Source organism: Muscardinus avellanarius, assembly GCF_963383645.1.
Source record: "Muscardinus avellanarius genome assembly, chromosome: 7".
In the NCBI taxonomy this organism is placed as follows: Eukaryota; Metazoa; Chordata; class Mammalia; order Rodentia; family Gliridae; genus Muscardinus; species Muscardinus avellanarius.
Window position 1 is genome coordinate 86,193,078 of NC_137793.1, and position 20,516 is coordinate 86,213,593.

General features: G+C 51.1%; 1 protein-coding gene across 1 annotated transcript in view; it reads right to left on the reverse strand.

The window, feature by feature from the left end:
* Positions 1–17,280, reverse strand: part of SOX13 (SRY-box transcription factor 13) — a gene marked incomplete at both ends in the record, with an annotated part of 38,225 nt that extends 20,945 nt beyond the window's left edge. Inside the window, one exon of the mRNA XM_080699269.1 lies at positions 17,150–17,280. Within this exon, the coding sequence (XP_080555395.1) occupies positions 17,150–17,268 (119 nt within the window). The remainder of the gene's footprint in view (positions 1–17,149) is intronic.
* Positions 17,281–20,516: the final 3,236 nt, after the last annotated feature.

Sequence of the window (20,516 nt, forward strand, 5' to 3'; positions counted from 1 at the left end):
CATGCCACCTTGGGCAAGTCGGTAATTTACCCTCACTACTTGCCGAGGCTGGCTTCAAACCTGCCATCCTCCGGTCACAGCCTCCCAACTACTGGGATTACAGACACGCGCCACCACGCCTGGCTCCACTTATACTCTTATGGCACTTTGAACTTGGCCTTCAAAGTATGAATCACAGTTGGTAATGACTCCTTCATATGCTTGATTTATTTCAGACTCGCTCAAGTAGTCAAGCGCTATGAAAATAGACCTGTTTCTGTTCATCATTCTTGCCCCAGAACCTAGCGCGGCACCTGGAGCATAGTAGATGCTCAATAAATGTTCTACAGTGAAGAGGAGATGATATATAGGCTGACCTGACTGCATAACAGGTGACCCATACTGTTGCTACCAGATTAGATAGAGGTTGCTCCCTGTTCTCCACGCCCAGCTCGCCTCTGCTGTCTCTTCCTTGTATCTAAGTTCTTCTTATGAGTGACCTCAATCCCCCTCAGCAGCAAAGCAAGTCTATTTCCTTTTGTATTTACCTTGGGTCACCTAAAAACCAGTTTTCACACTTTTCCAAAAAAAGACTAAAGACTGTTAGCCGAGCATACTGGCATCCGCCTACAATCTCAGTACTTGGGATGCTGAGACAGGAGCATGGCAGGTTCAAGGACAGCCTCCTCAAGTAGTGAGATTCTCTCACCAAACCTAGTGAGATCCTGTTTCAAAATAAAAATAACATAGGGCTGGGGGTGTAGTTCGAGGGTAGAGTGCCCCTGGGTTCAATCCCCCATACAGGAATACGAAACTCATTCGAGTCCACCCTTATATTAGTTCTTTTCTAGGGACTAAAACCCCCCTCCATTTCCATTTCCTTCGCCCTTTCCATACAAAGCATGTTCTATGCTTCAACTATCCATGTGACTCCTGAAGAGCTTTCAAGGTCAGTTATCACAGATGCCCAAAACCAAAGGACCCTCAGCTCACAGGAGACAGGAGCTATTGGCTCCCCGGTCCCCACCTTCGTCCAATGCCCCAAGTCCTGCTCACGGGCCATAAGCCTAGAGCACCCTGCCGGCTTCTGGCTTGGATGGAGACACTCCTGGGCCTGAGCTCCTCCTGCCAACAGTCCACGTGCTCTGTCAGCAGGGAAGCTGAGGCCTACAGATGCTCAGTCCTGTGGCTTGTTGGTGCGGCGCTGACTCTGGCTGGTCAGAGGCCCTCCACCAGCTGGGCCTGCCGGCCCTCCCTGCCCTTCTTGGGAGCCCACCGTGCAGGCCTTCTTTCTCCATTCTCCTTGGTCTTATCTCCTCGGAGCATCCTTAAGAGGTGCAGTCCCCTAAGAGGAGGGGGCTGCGGACACCTTCACCCTTGACGTGTGGAGCAAGGAGTCTGAGCTGGGGCTCCAAATCCAATGCCCGGGCCAAGGCAGGAGAGGCACCACCAAGGAGGGCCCCTGTGACAGAGCAGGTGCCAGGTGCCGATGCCCCCACAGCCAGCTCTCTCGGGGGCACACATCGAGCCCTTTCCCAAACAATCACAGGCCACTTCCTCCTCTAATCAGTCGACACCAGACTCCGCTGGATGGGAATCAAAGGAGCCTTCGTTCCCTGGGTCACCACATCGCCTCCCACAAAATATCTAGATGCAGAGGGAGAGAAATCCCAGCCATACAGCATGACTGACTCAGACCCAGGGGGTCCAGGGAGATGGACTGAACAGACAGACCCCCAGAGGAGCCCCTGGGCGAACAAGCCCCCTGCTGGCCGCCTCCGGTCCCGGCCTAACTGGGTGGTGCCCAGGGCATGGTCCAGGAAGCAGAAATGAGCAGCAGGGTGGGGCAGGGCTGCTCCCAAGGGAATGTCACTTCCTCTCAAAGCCCCAGAGATTTGAGAGCCTCAGGCTGCCCTGAACAATAGTCCGAGGCGTGGGTGCCCAGAACAGTGCCCCGGTGCCACATCCTGCCATTCTTCTCACAGGCCGCACCCTGCCACCCTTCCTGGCTACGCCCGATCCTATCTCTGTGTTTACTCAGAGCTGGGAGCTGGGCTGGCTGCAGGCTTGGGACAAAACTTTCCTGAATCTCCTCGCGGGTCCAGCCTGTGTGGTCGAGTGCTATGGGACCCACTTGTGGCCAGGTCTGATCTGCCCAGCTCAGGTGGCCCTGCCAACAGTCCCCATCCCTGAGCTGTTCGGAGCTGCCCCAGGTGGCAGTCACTCGGGCATACAGAGGCCTGGTGCCCCTGCCCTCTGGCCGGGTATGGGCCACCCCCCCCCGCCCCCGCCGCAGCTCTGCGCTGAGCTCCGACCAGGGGGAAGAGGTACCTGTGAGGTTCCCAGCCACCTCCTACCTGTCTTCTGTCCTCTGAAGAACTTGAGTTCTGTCCCAACCCAGGGGGACAGTCAAGAGAGACAGAAGAGACAGCCAAATAATGCCGTTGAGAGTCAGGCATGGTGGTGCATGCCTGTAATCCCAGTGACTCGGGAGGCCGAGGCAGGAGGATGGCAAGTTCGAGGCCAGCCTAGACAACTTAAGAAGAACCTGTCTCAAAATAAATAATAAACTGAGCATTGTGGCGCACACGTGTAATAATCCCAGTGCTTGGGAGGCTGACGCAGGAGGATCGCAGGTTCTTGGCCAGACTCAGCTACTTAGTGAGGCCCTATGCAACATAGTGATACCCTGTTTCAAAATACATCTGGTCACTTGAAGGTAAAATGCCCCTGGGTTCCATCTCCAGTACTGCAAAAAATAAAATAAAGAATAAAGAACAGGGCTGGGGGTGTACCCCTGGGTTCCATCCCCAGTACCACAAAAAATAAAATAAAATAAAGAATAAAGAACAGGGCTGGGGGTGTAGCTCAGAGGTAGAATGCCCCTGGGTTCAATCTCCAGTAGTGCAGATAGATTAGATTAGATTAGATAGATAGATAGATAGATAGATAGATAGATAGACAGACAGACAGACAGACAGACAAGGTTGGGGATGTCACTCAGTGGTAGAGCACCACTGTTCAATACTCAGTACTGCGCAAGGGGGGAAAAAGAGTGCTGTTGAGGCTCCCAGCACGGGGCTTTCCGCAAGGCCAGTGCCTCTGGGATCCCTCTAGAGGCCTTCATGCCTCTACCATCTGATGTCTCCAGGTGCTCCTGCACCCTGACAGTGCACGGAGGCAGCTCCAGTCCCATCCTGTCTCCCTGCAGGGCAGTGCCCAGCTGGGGCTGATAGCCTGGCCAAAGGCCCTTTTGAGGATAATCTCCAATACCAACCAAAGCAAGAGAGGGCCAAGGAAAGCACAGAGTGGGGAAGTGCTTCGTAGCTGCAAGCACTAAAGGTGAGGGGCTTAATCCTCAGAAGAACCCAGAGACTAGTGCGCAGGGAGCTGGAGCATCCTTCCTGAGGCCCGCAAAGGTGACATCTGAACTCGGGCCTCACTGGGGCCTCAACCCCCATCTTCCCCCCTGTCCACTGAGGCTGGGCCACTCTCCCTCTGCCCCTGAGAGGCTCTGGTCCAGCAAAGAAGGTCCAGCCACTGCCTTTAGCACTTCCAGGTGTTTCTGACCTGAGTCGTGACCAAGGAAAGATTAGTCAAAGAAAACCAAGACAGCTTTGGGGACTTGGGAAAAAGCCTCTACCTCTCAAAACCCCTCGTGTGTAGAATGGAGATTCTGTGATGAGGAGATTATGCACAATTAAAGAATGGGTAGGGAATGTATGCTCAGGGAAGTGGCAGAAAGACCAGCAGAAAGGGGTCTCCTTCCCTCCAGGGATACTGTGAGAGGCTATTTGCTTTTCATCCTGTTTACTGGCATCCAGCTCCTAAAATGCTTGGAATCTCCAAAGTGATATGTGTCTTTCTATATGCTAATGAGTTGACTGAAGGAGGCTTTCTTCAGGTAGCAGAAAGACAGTTATCATAGAAAGACCAAAACAGGATTAGAGGGTTGGGACTTTCAACTCCACACCCAACCTCCTCCCGGAGGAGAAGAGGGCAAAAGGTTAAGGTGATCATGGATGCTCTGTAAAGAAGCCTCCAGCCAGGCGTGGTGGAGCCTGCCTATAATCCCCATACTCGGGAGGCTGAGACAGGCTGGAGGACAGCCTCAGCAAGCAGTGAGACTCTAATCAACCTAGGCAGACTCTTTTTCAAAATAAAAATTTAAAAAGGGCCTGGGGGTGTAGCGCAGAAGTAGAACGCCCCTAGGTTCGATTCCAGTACAAAGTAATAATAGTAATAATAATAATAAAGGTGTGGTGACACAGGCTTGTAATCCTAGTACTTGGGAGGCTGAGACAGGAGGATCACAGGTTCATGGCCAGCCTCAGCTACTTAGGAAGGCCCTCTGCAACTTAGTGAGACTGTTTCAAAATAAAGAATAGAAAAATAGAGCTGGGGGTATAGAATGCCCCTGGGTTCCATCCCCAGGACTGCATAAAATAATAATTATTATTAAATAATAAAGTTGGACAAATATATCTATCTCATAGAATGATCAAGAAGACTGAATATGATGGTGTTTATAAAAAGTAAAAACGTTTGCTTCCCATCCCTGTCGCACTCACAACATGGTCAAACAAGCAAAATGCCAGCCGGGCATGGTGGCGCACGCTTGTAATCCCCGCGCTTGGAAGGCTGAGACAGAAGGATCGCACAGGTTCAAGGCCAGCCTCAGCTACGTAGTGAGGCTCTCAGCAACTTAGTGAGACCCTGTTACCAAATAAAATATAAAATAGGTCTGGGAGTGTAGCTCAGAAGTAGAAGGGTTTCCAGGAACCCCAGTACCACCAAAAAGAAAAAAAGAAAAGAAAAAAAAATAGGGATGTGATTGATTGGGAGGCTGATACTGAAAAATCACACAGCTTCGAAGCCAGCCTCAGCTACTTAGTGAGGCTCTCAGCAACTTAGTGAGACCCTGTTTTCAAATTAAAAAAAAACAAACAAAAACAAACAAACAAACAAGCAGAATGCCTCCCTGAAGGACAATTGGGCATGTCACCCTCCTCTCCACCTGCCACACATAGCTTTCCCTCTCTTTGGCACTATCTCATACCCCTACTTAGGATGTCTGTTGTCTGTTCTTTCAGTGTCCCCAACTACCTGGAGTCTCCCCGGCAAGGCCTACACTAGGTTGGGCCCCTAGACCTCCAGAGTGCAAAGAAGATAGAGATTTGCTGAGGGGGGCCACACGCCGCGCCATGCCACAGTGCCCTCCCTTCCCCAGCTGATGACACCAAAGCTCTGCCAAGCCCATCGGCTCCCTAAGAGCCCATGAGGTAAAGGGCTGTTCCAGTCACCCCTGCAGCACCCTGCCAATCCTGGGCGCACAGAACATGGGAGGACAGTCCCCAGTCTAGATGAAACTTCATCTGTGATAGACATTCCCCCTCTGATAGCAGATGAGCTGGGTAGCATTTGGCTACTGCTTGGTGACAGGTCTAAAAGCCGTGTCAACTAAGCTGTTACGGTGGATGTTGAAACAGAGACTCCGGAGATGTGCAGACTTGGTGGAAACCCAGCACCTCTTACCAGCCAACTCGTTACACTCTCAGTCTCCCACTTCCTCTATCTATAAATGGGACAAGTAACACCCCCCCCCCCGTGTGGTTTCCAGAAGTAAATGAGATAATACAGGCGAGGCCTGGAGCTGAACAACTGTGCAGGCCATTACTGTTGTGACTGAGATCGGGAGGGTGAGGGCTGGTTAGGTGGAAAGTCGCCCAGCTCAACGCTGCTCTAAGCCTGATGAATACTTGAGGCCGCCTCTTTGCAGACCTCAGGGTCTCCATGTGTGATGGGGCGAACAATGCCCACGTCTCGGGGCTGCTGAAGAATTAATGTTACTATGCCTGAGATACACAGTGCCTGGCACAAGGTGAGCTGGCAAGATGCTTCCAGAGACCCTCTGCCGGCCAGCGTACTCAGTCCTAAAGCAGTGTATAGGTTTTGCTGTTGTTACTTTTGTTTTGTGCGGTACTGATGATTGAATCCAGGGGTGTTCTACCTCTGAGCTACACCCCCAGCCATATTTTATTTTTTATTTGGAAACAGGGTCTCTCTTAAGTTGTTGGGGCTGTCCTTGAACCTGCAATCCTCCTGTCTTGGTCTCCCAAGTAGTAGGATTACAGGCGTGTGCCATTATGCCTGGCCCTTCTTAAAAGGCATTTCAAATACCACCCTCCACATCCCCATGAGCCCACAGGCCACTCCCCCACAGCATCTTGGGGTCCCTGCGGTTCGGGAAAGGGGTCTGATTTTTTCCTAGTTCCTCTTGATCTATCTGCCTCAGCTACCTCTGTTGGGGTGAGAAAACGGGTCAGCGAACAAGATGGATGCGTGATACAAGAAAGCAAAAGTCAGTAGATGCAGGTCACCAAGAAAGCCCAGGCAGCGCTGAGGGGCTCAGCCTGGACGCTAAAGGTCGGCATGCAGGTCATCAGCCAACACACCTGGGCCTCATCTCCTCCTCCCTGGAATTACCTCCCTAGGGCTCCACGGGAGATATAACTTAAGAGGAGGTCTAGGGGTGCCCTCAGGGGTTCAGGCACCAGCCCCCAGCTTGAGCTGAACCTGAGGAAAAGCATGGTGCCTGGTGCACCACACTACATGGCTGAGGCTCAGGGTGGACCACCAGCCTCAAGCCGGCGGGTCCGCTGCTTCCGTTCCCTGCCTCCCCCTCCCCCCGCCTCTAGGTGGGATGCCACCCAGGAAGAGCTAAGGCCTAATCGCCACCATCTCCCCCCAACCACGCTCGCCCATCAGAAGCCCCAATTTAGTGCTCTGGTTCACCCCGCATTCGTCCTTCCAAGGAACAAAATGTTCTGTTCTTTTGATCCGTAAAGGCCACGTTTCCTCCCCCTTATCTACCCCATCGGCAATCGCAAAAGCAAGATTTCTTCTTTCTTTTTGTTATTTTCATGGCCGTCTTTATTTATGGGTGGGTGGTTGTTTTCTTGCCTTTGGCTCCTTCTCAAAAGGGCTGGGAAGCAAGGGGAAGGAGAGCTGTATCATACATAGTCTCTCATCGTTTAGGTTTTGTCTACAATGCTCAAGAAACAATCTCCAAAGCAAGCCAGCTTTCCCCTAGTCTGCCTGGACCCCACTTTCCCTCACCACTGCATTCTGGAAATGGAGGCAGGACCATCTCAACCAAGGCTTGGGAAAGGGTGGGATGAGGTGTGATCAAGGGGGGGGATCTTGACACGCAGAGTCCACAATGCTAATAAGAAACAAGACTACCAACATTCAAAATATCTAATGAGTAATGAGCACCGGACAATCAGATGAGCCGGCAGATGTCCGCCTCAAAGAACTGGTGCCTATGGCTAAAGACCTCCTAGTTATAGCTAACATTTTTGAAACACTTACTATATGCCAAGAACTGTATGAATCATGCATGTAAGCGCACACACATGTGCTCATGCGTACACGTGTATTTTACTGGGGAACTGAACCCAGAGGCATTTTACCTCTAAGCTACACTCTCCGACCCTATTTTAGTTTTTATTTGGAAACAGGGTCTAAGTTGCCAAGAGCCTCATTAAGTTACCGGGGCTAGCTTCAAGCCTGCAATCCTCGTCTTTTTTTTTTTTTTTTTTTTTTTTTGCAATACCTAAGATTGAACCCAGGGGCATATATATTACCTCTGAGCTACATCCTCAGCCCAATTTTATTCTTTATTCTGAAACAAAGTCTCACTAAGCTGCAAAGGGCCTCACTAAGTAGCTGAGGCTAGTCCCAAACCCGAATCCTCCTAGGCCTCCCAAGTACTAGAATTATAAGTATGCACCACCACGCCCAGCAATCCCCCTGTCTTAACCTCCCAAGTACTGAGACTATTACAGGCATGTGCCACCGCACACTGCTTCTTTTTCCTTTTTGGTAATGGGGATTGAACTCGGGGCATTCTACTGCCTAGCTAGACCTCCAGTCCTTTTTATATTTATTTATTTATTTATACGGTGCTGGGGATGGAAGGGGCAGTGTACCTCGGAGCTACACCCCCAACTCTATTTTGTTGTTGTTGTACTGGGTGTGGAACCCAGGGGCTTATCTACCTCTGGGCTACACTCCCAGACCTATTTTATACTTTACTTGGAAACAGGGTCTCACTAATTGCTGAGAGCCTCACTAAGTAGCTGAGACTGGCTTCAAACCTGTGCGATCCTCCTGTCTCAGCCTCCCAAGCACTGGGATTATAAGAATGTGCCACCATGCCCGGCCATTATTTTATATTTTGAGACAGTATATTGCTAAGTTTCTGAGGCTGTGTGTGTGTGTGTGTGTGTGTGTGTGTGTGTGTGTGCGTGTGTGTGTGTATGCGCGCGTGCTACTGAGGATTAAATCCAGAGGCCTTCCACCTTTGGAAGGTGGCCTAATTTTATTTCTAATTTTGAAATAGGGTCTCGCTAGATTGTTAAGAGTTTCACTATATGCTGAGGCTGTCCTTGAACCTGCAATCCTCCTGTCTCAGCCTCCTAAATACTGGGATTACAGGCTCCTGTCGCCAGGTCTGGCTCTCGGAGGCTGGCCTTGAACCCAGGACCTAAGTAGGTGTCAGCCACCTACTGGGGCTCTAAGTGCGTGCATCACTTTTTCCCATAGTAGTTTATTTAATCTTCATGATCATCTTGGGAGGTAGGTAGTGTCATCTCCACTTTACAAACCGAGACCCTGAGGGGATTCAAGCCTGCCGCCTAACATCAGAATGCAGCTCTCAGACCAGGAATCAACTCCACAGTGCGCCCAGTGTCAGAGTGCGCTTCAGCTCTATTGTTTCATCAGCTTGTGAAACAGCTACTATCAATTATCTCTGCTTTACTGATGAGGACAGAGACAGAGGGAGGGAGGCCAGGCCACGACCCAAGTTCATAGCCAGGGAGTGACAGCCGAGAAACAGAACCCAGCACCGGCTCAATAGACTCTCAGCAAAGGACTGAGTGGCTCCTCTCTGCCCTGCCAGAGGTCCCCGCAAAGGCGGCCGGGGCCTCAATCGCCCGACCCCACCCCCACCTCTGCTTGGCAAGTGCTGCTCCCACGATGAGGGTCAAGGGAAGCTGGCCCTCGGTTCAGTGGATGGAAAGCATGTCAAGACAAGCCCGTTTCTACAGGCTCCAGACTTCACTCGCTCCTGCTGCCAGCCACAGCAAGAGACCAGGTAAGTACAGCCAGGGAGCTCAACATGGCCTCCGGAGGGCAGAGGCCCAACGTCCCTCTCGCTCCCAGGCCAGCCCTCCACGCCTCCCAGCCCCTCGCCTCCTCTCCTCTCTTCCCCTCTGCTCTGCATCAGTGCCAAATGCTCAGTGGCACCGATCAGGGCTGTGTGCGTGCAACCATGTGCCCGATGGATGGTACAGTCGCTCACACATTCGAATCAATTTTTCCTGCCTAGAAGAGTACATGCCCCCCAACCCCCAGCAGTCCTGCAATGTTCACAGCAACAAAGAAGATGGGAAAATTAAAGAGTCACCCACCTCTCATCAGGCTAGACGCGGTGCTGAGCGTGCGGCGTATTTCCACTGAACTCTGCTCTAAGCATAGTTTTCTTTTTTATCACAGAGTTCATATGTAGGTTCTTATCCTGTTTCTTTCCTCCCATTTGGGTATGTATTGGGGGAGTTTTCATGTTATTACTTGTTATTACACAGTGGACTTTGGGGTTTTTTTTGTTTGTTTTTTGGGTTTTTTTTTTTTTTTTGCGGTACTGGGGATCGAACTCAGGGGCATTCTACCTCCAAGCTACACCCCTGCCCTATTTTTTTATTCTTTATTTTTGAAACAGGGTCTCACTAAGTTGCAGAGGGCTTCACTAAGTAGCTGAAGCTGTCCACAAAAAACGATCCTCCAGTCTCAGCCTCCCGAATGCTGGGATTACAAACGTCCACCACCACGCCCGGTTTGGTAGACATTATTAAAACTTCTAAACCGGGCGTACGCTTGTAATCCCTGCGCTTGGGAGGCAGAGACAGGAGGATCGCACAGGTTCGAAGCCAGCTGTGCTCGCTGGCTTAGGAGACCCTGTTTCCAAATAAAAATGTAAAAATAGGTCTGGTAGTGTAGCCCGGAGGTAGAAGGACTTCCAGGAACCCCCAGTACTACCAAAAAAAAAAAAAAAAAAAAACGCTTCTAGTAGACACCTGTAATCCCAGGATTTGGGAGGCTAAGACAAGAGGATCGCAGGTTCAAAACCAGCCTCAACAATTTAGTGAGGCCCTCAGCACCTTAGTGAAACTCTATCTCAAAATAAAAAATAAATAGGGCTGGGGATATAGCTCAGAGGTAGAATGCCTGTGGGCTCAATCCCTAGTACTAGGGGTACAGTTCAGATGTAAAATGTCCCTGGTTTAAATCCCCAGTACCAAAAAACAAAAACAACACACACACAAACGACAACAACAACAACAAAATATATAGAGGGACTTGCCCTGTGACCCAGCAACCTTGAAGGGTATTGAAGAGAAAATTTGTACACCTGTGTTCACTACAACATTGTTCATGAGAGTTGAAAATAGAAACAACCCATGCGTCCATCTCCAGTTCAGCAAAGTGTGGTACATGCGTACAATGGACAGTTAGCCTTAAAAAGGAAGGAAATCTTGATACATATTACAACTTGGACAGACCTTGAAAACCTGCTAAATAAAATAAGTCAGGTACAGAGAACAAATTCTGCAGGAGTTCACTTATGAACTATTCTTTCAATTTAAAGAAATAGGAAGTCGGTGGCGGTGCATGCCTGCAATCCCAAGATTTGGGAGGCTGAAAGGAGGATTGCAGGTTCAAGGACAGCCTCAGCAATTTAGGGAGACGTTCTGCAATGTAGTAAGGCTCTGCTTGGGATGGGGGAGGGAAGGAAAGGAGGAAAATAGAGGGGACTAGGGTTGGAGCAGAAGTGAACAGAAAGTTGTTTAATGCAGGCTTGTAATCCTAGTACTTTGGAGGCTGAGACAGGAGGATGGCAGGTTCAAGGCCAGCCTCAGCTACTTCATGAGGCCCTCTACAATTTAGTGAGACAGTTTCAAAAAAAAAAAGAAAGAATAAAAAATAGGGCTGAGAGCCAGGCGTGGTGGCGCACGCTTGTAATCCCCGCGCTTGGGAGGCTGAGACAGGAGGATCGCACGGGTTCAAAGCCAGCCTCAGCTACTCAGTGAGGCTCCCAGCAACTTAGTGAGACCCTGTTTCCAAATAAAAATATAAAAAAGGTCTGGGAGTATAGCCCAGAGTTAGAAAGCCTCTGGGTTCCACCTCCAGTACCACCAAAAAAAAAAAAAAAAAAAAAAATAGGGCTGAGGGTGCAGCTCGGAGGTAGAATGCCCCTGGGTTCCACCCCTAGTGCTGCACAAAAAGAAAAAAGAATGAGTGGGTCCTGAGTTTTCGTGTGGGATACCTTGGCGATGTCTGTGCAACAAGATGAATGTACCGGATGCCCTTGACTGCACATTTCAAGATGAGTAAAGGGGTGAATTTAGTGTTACATATATTGTAACACAATTTAAAAGGAGAAAAAATGCTAATCATTTACTTTTTTAGCACCTTTAATCTGCAGAGAGGCAAACAGGAGACCCGCTGCTCACAAGGTCTCAGTTCACCTGCTGGGTCTCCCCTCCCCACCGTCCTCAATGAGAGAAAAAGCTAAAGGCTTCGCCCTGCAAGCCCAGCAAGGTGCGCTGAAGGAGTTCTTCCTTGCCGGGGTCCTGGGCCCCTGGGACGGAGGGAGGGTGCTCGGAGAAGAGGAGGTTTATCTTCCGGGTCAGTCTCTCCACTTTCCTGGAAATCCTTCCTCTAAAGACCCTGGTTTCAAGGCAAGCACCAGGTGGCTGCCCGGCCTCCAGAACAGCTCTGCCCGACTTGCTGTACAACCCTGGGCCCTAAAATAAGGCTACTCCGGGTGCCTCCTGTCTGGAAGCACACAGGACAATAGTCCAGCCTGAGCAGCGCACCAGCAGGCCCGTGCTTGTGGAGCGGGGACCAGTTGGGGAGAGGAAGGGGGCGGCGGTTTTCCCACTTTTGCAGTGCACACTTCACTGGGTCCCTGACACTAGCTTCAGTGGCCCGCCCAAAGCATCCTCTTCCTCCTCGGCGAGTTACGGGCTGCCCCAAAGTCCCACCGGCCTCAAGGTTCACTCGATGTTTCTGTGCTCTGATTTTCCCTTTGGTACTTTACTGGTCAAAATTATCCCGGTTCCCACTTAACCAAGAAGAAATCACAGGGTTTCCTGTGTCTGCCGGAGCAGCTTGTGCTCTGTGGCTCGATTGCGAACGCAGGCCACACGGATGGCAGCCCGCCCCAAGGGACCCATGGGACTTCCTACAGAGACTGCAAAAGCCACCGGCATCTTTGTTCATCTTTGTCCAAAGAGGGAGAGGGATAAAAGACCTTCGGCCCAGCGCCCATAGTCTCCAGGCCCTCCCTCGGCCCCCGCTGGGCCTCAGGAGCCGCTGCTGCTTCCCCTCCCCCACAGCCTGCAGACCTGACCCAGGGGAAGGGGGTCAATGATGGGGTCACTGAAGGCGCCCAGCTCAAAACCGGCTCTGCTCTGAGGAATTTAACCCTCTCTCTCCCGGCTCATGGCAATCCACTAACAAACACGTTTGGATGGAGAGAAAAAATAATTCCAGAGGGTCTAGAAGAGCCAGAGCAGTGTTCTGGGCCCAGTGGAAAGAGCAGAAGGCCTGAGTGTGAGCCTTAGACTCAAGGCGTGATCCCGGGCGCGTCTCTGGAGTCTCTGAGCGTCAGTTTTAGCCTCTGAAAACTGGGAGTCAAAGCGCGTACCAGCAGGGCAGTAGGGACCTCAGCAACTACTTTCTAAATGTCAAAGCACTGGACACAGTTGGGCATGGCGGCTGCAGGCCTGAATCCCAGTAGCTGGGGGAGGCCGAGACTGGACTGCAAATTGAACGCACCTGGAATCCCAGCGCTTGGGGGGCTGAGACAAGAGGATCACAGTTGCAGCCAACCACAGCATTTACCAAGGCCTTCAGCAACCATGTGAGGCTCTATTTCAAAACTGAAATAAATAAAACAGGGCCGGGGGTGTAGCTCTCGCACCCCTGGGTTCAACCCCTAGTACCACAAAAATAATAAATAAGCCAGGCATGGTGGTGCATGCTTGTAATCCCAGTACTTGGGAGGCTGAGACAGGAAGATATCACAGGCCAGCCTCAGCTACTTGAGGCCCTCTGCATCTTAGTGAGACCCAATTTCAAAATAAGGAATAAAAAATAGGGCAGGGGGTGTAGCCTGGAGGTAGAATGCCCCTGCGTTGAGTCTCCAGTACTACAAAAAATAAAATAAAAAATAAATAAAAGTACCTGATGCTACATGGTCTAAAATGCTCCATATACACGTGTAAGGGACTCGGATCTCTTGACTCACTGTAAGGCATGGGACAAGCCACTGAACCTCCCGGGTCTATATGAAACATGAATTATTACTTCTCCCAGAGGTGAAATTAGAGGCCGAGGCGGCCTCCCATGTCTTTGATGCTGCAAAAATTGAAGTGTTGCGAGGCCACGTCCGGCAGCTCCCCCCAAGAGTAAGCGAATGACAGCGCCCGCCATTTATGGCGGGATCACAAACTAAGAGCTTCACAGCTGCCTTCTGCAGCAGCAAAACCCATTTCACAGATGTGGACACTTAAGCTGAGGTGGGTAAGCAGAATCCAGCCTAAGGTGGGCCTGGTTCCAAGTCCCAAACCACCGTGCAATGATCTCCGTGGAAAGGCTACCTCCCACCGCACCCCAAGTGCCGGCGACCGCTCTCCAGCAGGCGCTGCGTGTCACAAGAATGGCCAGCGGCAAGAAGGCCTCCCCCTGTCTGCGGCTGGGCTGTCCCCGTGGCCAGAGGGAGGGCAGCCACGCACACCCATGCTGCCTCCACCTCCTGCCAGGCTCTTGCGGGCAGCCGCCCGAGTCCAAAGGTTACTTAGAGGCTGTTTATTGTTATGAATTATTAAAATTCATAACCCAGCGGCGGGCCTTCGTGAATGTGGTGGTTTCATGCCTCAGGGCAACCCCAACTCTATGTGAATTCCAGTTTTACAAAAATCGACTGCCCTTGGTGAGAAGGGTCCCCTGAGTTTAGGGTGGACAGGGAAGGCAGTGTGCTCTGAACAACACTGTCACTTAGGTCACACCTGGTGACGCCCTGCCTGCAGCCAGCATGTGACAAACAGGTCCATCGCCTCAGGGCTGCTCCCTGGGACCAGCAAGACAGGGTACATGCACCAGCCCATCTCCAGGAGCACCTTGCCCTGCTCCAAGCCCCTGGGACACTTGGTAACAGCACTCAACCTGCTTTCTTTGAGAGAAATGTCTGTTCCAATAACAAAGTAACCAGAAACAAGGGACAGCAGCAAACCCCTGGGTACAATCTCTAGGCACCCTTCACATAAGCCTTTTTATGTACCCCGTAACACAGACACGGTCTAACTCCAAGTTACATTCCCAGCCCCTATTTTTTATTCTTTATTTTGAAACTGGGTCTCAGTTGAATTGCAAAGGGCCTCACTAAGTAGCTGAGGCTGTCCGCGAACTGCGATCCTCCTATCTCAGCTTCCCAAATGCTGGGATTACAAGCCTGCGCCACCACACCTGGCTCTTGGCATCTTTTGATGGAGAGTTCTGAGTTTAGTGTGGTGGTGCGTGCTTGTAATCTAGCACTTGGGAGGCTGAGACAGGAGGACTGTAAGTTCAAAGACTGCCTGCTCTACTTAATGAGGCCCTCTGCAACTTAACAAGACACTGTTTCAAAATAAAGACAAAGTCTGGCATGGTGGTGCAGGCTTGTAATCCCAGCATTTGGGAGGCTCAAACAGGAGGATCCCAGCTCGTAGACAGCCTCAGCTACTTAGTGAGGCCCTCTGCAACTCATTGAGATCCTGTTTTCAAATAAAGAATAAAAAATAGGGCTGAAGGTGTCACTCGGAGTTAGAATGCCTGAGTCCCATTCCCAGTACCACAAAAAATAAAAATAAAAATAAAAACTAAAAAAATAATGACTAAAAATAGGGCCGGAGTGGTAGTGCACACTTGTACTCGGAGTTAGAATGCCTGAGTCCCATTCCCAGTACCACAAAAAATAAAAATAAAAATAAAAATAAAAACTAAAAAAATAAGGACTAAAAATAAGGCCGGAGTGATAGTGCACACTTGTAATCCCAGCATTCGGGAGGCTGAGACCGGAGGATGGCGGTTCACAGACAGCCTCAGCTACTTAGCGAGGCCCTTTGCAACTCAGTAAGACCCTGTTTCAAAAATAAAGAGACTAAAAAATAGCGCTGGGGGTGTAGCTCGGAGGCACAATGCCCCTGGGTTCCATCCCCAGCACCACCAAAAAAAGGGGGGGGGGGGCCTGGAGGGTGTAGCATGGAGGTGAACACAACTGGGTTCGATCCCCAGAACCTGCCCCCCAAAAAAGAAAAGATAACTCGGCCAAGGCGGCATGGTGCATTTGCTCATTACAACCAAAGCACCAAGAGAGCAATGTCTATCCCAGCACACCATGGAGAGGAGCTTCTCTTTCCCCAGATCCTACAGGGGCCATGCTCGTGTGTGCTGACCCCATACCCGGCAGGCCCTGGAGAGTGGTGCCACCCCCACTCCACACGCCTAAGCAAGTACTTCAAGGAATCCTTGACCCACTTGGTAGATGAAAAAAAGTAGGCTCTAAGAAAGTTCTAGGAGCTGGACTAGTGGCGTACGCTTGTAATCCCAGCATTGTGGAGGGTAAGGCAGAAGGATCACGGGTCGCGGACAGTCTCAACTACTTAGTGAGGCCCTTTGCCTCACTAAGTGAGACTGTTTCAAAATAAAGAATAAAAAATAGCTCTGGGGGTGAAGCTCAAAGGTAGAATGCCCCTGGGTTCTATCCCTAGCACCGAAGGGGGAAAAAAAAAAAGGACTGGGGTTGTAGCTCAGAGGGAGAATGTTCCTGGGTGCAATACCCACTACAAAATAATAATAGTAAAAAAACAAATATAAAGACATTTAGGGATAATTCTGAACAATGGGAGTTTGCCCGTTCATCAGGAACCTGCTTATGCTAGGTTTCCCAGAAAAGGTAGCCATATTCGCTGGGCCCTAGAAGGACCAAAGCCATGGGCAGCAGGGGACAAGGTGGACAGGGAAAAGCAACAAGTCTCCAGGGGCTGTCAGCCCCGGTCCCACATTCGCTAGCCCTGGCAGGCAAGGGGAAGTTGTCTCAGTTACTAGGCCCATCAGCTGGACCTGAAGGCAGCAGAATGCCTTTGAATGAAAAGGAAAAGAACAGGATGCCATTGGGAATTCTCACAAACAATGGGAGACACTTGGGCCTGAATGAACCAGCCACCCATTCTGAAAGTTCTCTGCAACATCCTCTGGTTCCCCATTGTCAACAAAGTCCCAGCTCCATGGTCTGCGTCCAAGGTTCCCGCTAGGCAGGGTGGTCCCAGCCTAACTGTAGTCTAAGCTGACTCAGTCCCTTCTCATCGCAGCCGGGCTCCCTCTTCAGCCACTAGGAGGGGGGGAGCTCAGTCACCGCTGTTCCTTACAGCACCCAGAGGCACAAGGGCTGCTAATGGAACCTCGACTCAATACACACTCCCTGAACCGAATCTCAGAATTCATCCCTGCATGACCCTCTGGCAAGAGCCTTTAGCTAGCCAAGGAGGAGGATGTCAGTCCAGAGAACCCAGGCCAAGTAGCCAGCTCAGGGAGAAGTGGTCATCGGTGGGATATAGAGGACATGCCTTGCGGCTGGAAAGTAGACCCAGGCTCTAACTAACCGCCTAGCCCAGCTCCCCCAACTGCCCCCACATTTGTCTGCAGTGACCTTCCCAGAGTCCCACGGGAGCTTCTCATCTACACTGAACCTGTCCATCAACAACCATCCATGGTACCAAGCTTGGAGATGTGGCTGGGATGCAAGAAACCACCATTTGGGTGGCTCGGTTTACCCCAAATGACCTGGGCTCCCTCCAGAGAGAGGCCTGGCCGTGAGATAGACTCCGAGAAACAGGCACCACCATCCCTGACCCGGACAGAGGCCCCTCCGCCAGAGTCCCCCACCACTTGGCATCAAGAGACCTTGGGGGAATGTCCTTAAAAAGTGATGTAGCCACTTATAGTCAAAGCCAACAGTGGGAGAACAAGGGGGCCACAGGGGAGGTTGAGAGCGACTTACGTGAGGGGTGGATGGAGGTAGGGCACGTGCCGCCAGGAATGGGCACCAGGAATGTGCCCCGGGAAGCATGGAGGCCAGGTCTGAGGAGGGGGTGCCTTGACTGGCCTTGCCTTCTCCATCCTCTTCCGGGACCCCCACACAGCCACCTGCGCATACACGGGCCCAGCGCCCACAGAGCGCTATCTACCGCCCCGATCTCGTAGCCACCAAGAGAAATTCCACCAGCTCAGCACATTTGCAAAAAGGGGGTTGTTTTGCTCATGCACCATTCTTTCCATAAGAGCAGCCATCTTGCCTGCTCCTTCCCTTCCTGGGTTCTTGCATGCACCAGTTTGCTCCTTCTTCCTCACTAGCTCAAGAAACTATCATTGCAGCTGGGCCAGATGGTGCACACCTGTAATCCTAGGACTTGGGAAGCTGAGATGGAAGAATCACAGGATCAAGGCCAGCCTCAGCAACTTAGTGAGACCCTATTTCAAAAATAAATAAAATAAGCCCAATGTCATGGTACACACCTGTAATCCCAGTACTTGGGAGGCTGAGATAGGAGGATCACAGGTTTCAAGTTAGCCTCAGCAACTTAGTGAGACCCTGCTTCAAAATAAAAATAAAAAGGTCTGAAAGTGTAGCCTGGTGGTAGAATGCCCCTGGGCTCAATCCCTACTATGTACAAATAAATAAATAAATAAATAAATATCCTTCAGTAACTTAGTAAGACCCTGTCTGAAAATACAAAACAAAATAGAGCTAGGGGTATAGCTCAAAAGAATGCCTTAGGGTTCAACCTCCAGTATCAAAAATAATAATAATAAAATAAGTAAGTAGACCCGGGCGTCGTGGTGGCACACTCGTGTAATCTCAGCATTCAGGAGGCTGAGACTGGAGGATCGGGGTTCAAGGGCAGCCTCAGTAACTTAGTGAGGTCCTTTGCAATTCAGTGAGACTGTTTCCAAATAAAGAATTTAAAAAAAAACCGGATTGGGGGTGTAGCTCGGAGGTAGAATGCCACTGGGTTTCATCTCCAGTTACACAAAAGGGAAAAAAGGAACTAGATTTTGTTCTGAGCGTCACTGCCCTGACCCTGTTTCGCAGAGACCCATGGGCGGTGGGCCAAGTGTGGGAGGACAGGCCATTCACTCCGCTTCCCAGGCCGTCGGGGCCCAGGTGGGGTCGCCCTGCCATGGGGAAGGCGCCTCCCGACATGGCCTCGGCTCAGACTGTCAATCGTGAAGCTGTTGATCCATTCCTCCTTCCTGCCCAGCCTCCTGCCATATCCCCCGAGCGAGCGTCTTCCCCCAACGCTGGAGAACAGAATGTGCTTGGCTGGAGACCCGGATGTAATAAATTGCTAATAACAGACTCTCGATCTGAAAAACAAAATAATAGGCCTCTTCCTTTCTGCTCCTCTCATCCTCAGCACTAGTTCCTGCAAGGCTGAGGACAGAAAGAAATGCCTCCTCGGGTCATGGTCACTGAAAGGGAAGTCAGTTGCTCCCGCCCTCGAGGCCCCCGCCCGGGGCCTATGGACTGTATTTGTGTCCCACAGCTCCTTCTATCTCTATTAGGCTTTTCCTCATATTTATTGAGCGCCTGCTGAATGCTGAGCACGGGAAGGTGTCCTGCTCCCTAACACAGGTAAAGAGGTGGCCACTGGGTTGGGGTGGGGACTCTGGGCTTGTGCCCCAGCTAAGGAGCAGCAGCCATGGTACTGCCCTCTGCGCTTCCCCAGGGAGGTGGGATGAGCTCAGTGCTGGGGACAGCCCCTGACTGCCTCTGTCCAGGCCCCTGCCCTCTCTGAGACCCCAGGCAAGGGAGGCGATGAGACAGGAGTGAAAAGCCAGTGGCAGCTATCATAGGAAAGAACGATAGTAAAAGCAGATCTGAATGTGCCTGGAGAGAGATTAGAAAATTGTGTTCAGTGTGTTGGTTATTTGCAAATTGCATGTAAATATAGGCAAGGCTTCTGGAAAAACCCAAGTGTCCCTGCTGCTCTTTCCTCCTCTCTTACTTGTGTAGTCTTCAGGTTACCTAGGAAGTCATTACACCGCTGGGCCAGGTGAGCTCAGAGTAGTGTCCCCAGCCCTATCTCCCAGCATGCTCTTCACACCAACTCCTCCCCTTGGTTTCAGTTTAACTCGTGATCACCTAAGAAACATGACATGACGGTGTCCAGGCAAACATCCTTCCAGATGGTCTTGGGGCGGATTCCCTGTGATTCCCAGGAGACCTGATGGGCTCCGGACATTCCTCCATGTTCCTGGCCCTTCCCATCACCATGTTTTAAAGCCAGTGACAAGCTAGGCCTGGTGGTGCATGTGAAACTTGTAGACTTTGGGGATCCGGTGCTCCCAACCCTCCTAAGTCAGAAGGGCACCTCACCCAAACATGCATGAGGGCCCAGCTTGGCGCAAATGCAGAGACACTGGCACAGCGTCCAGCTCCGTACCTGGACTTTGAGACTGCAGCCAGGGCACCAGGGCAGCAGCCACAGCCTCCACCTACTCTTCCACAGCACCCAATGGTCCCTTTTCTCTTAGGAGGGCTCAAAAGGGCCCTTCCCAAGTCACAGAGGGGGAAAGCAAGGTTCTAGGAGGCTCAGTGACGGGCCTGAGGGTACATGCAAGTCAACCGTAGAAGTTAGACCAGATCCTAGGTCTTCCTGGGAGCCCATGGCCTCAGGGACCCTCAAACACCAGCACAGTCCCCAGGGAGAGGCCAGAAACTCTGCGGGGCTTCTCCCCAGGCAGCTAAGCAGGACAGGACCCTGCTGTCTGAGGCTGAGGAGCAGCCCCAAGCCACTGTGAGGAGGGTCCTGCACCCCACAGCTGCCCCACCATGGCATCGGGCTCCCTCGTTCAGTCCAGCAGAGTCTGGCAAGGAACCTAGAGGGTGATGCCGCACCCTCAGCACAAGTCAGGGGTCTAGGGCTCATCACCTCTAAAAAACCATGGAAGGAAGGAAGGACACAGACCATTGTCCCTTCAATAAAGACACAGAGGCTGAGGCCCAACAGGTTTGTGGTCCCACACATTGTTTACTGTGCACCCAACAATGGTGTCCTCTAATCCTTTCAAAACCCTGCCAAGAGAGAGATAGCACCTCCCATTTTCTTGATAAGGAAAATGTGACCCAAAGAAATGTGGTTAATGGCTCAGTACCAAGAACCAAAATCTAAAAGTTTCACATCTAGAACTTTCTAACTAAGCCGGGCGTGGTGACACACGCTTGTAATCCCAGCATTTGGGAGGCTGAGACCGGAGGATTGTGATTCAAGGACAGCCTCAGCTACTTAGTGAGGCCCTTTGCAACTCAAGTGAGACCCGGTTTCAAAATAAAGAATAAAAAATATAGGACAGGGGGTGTAGCT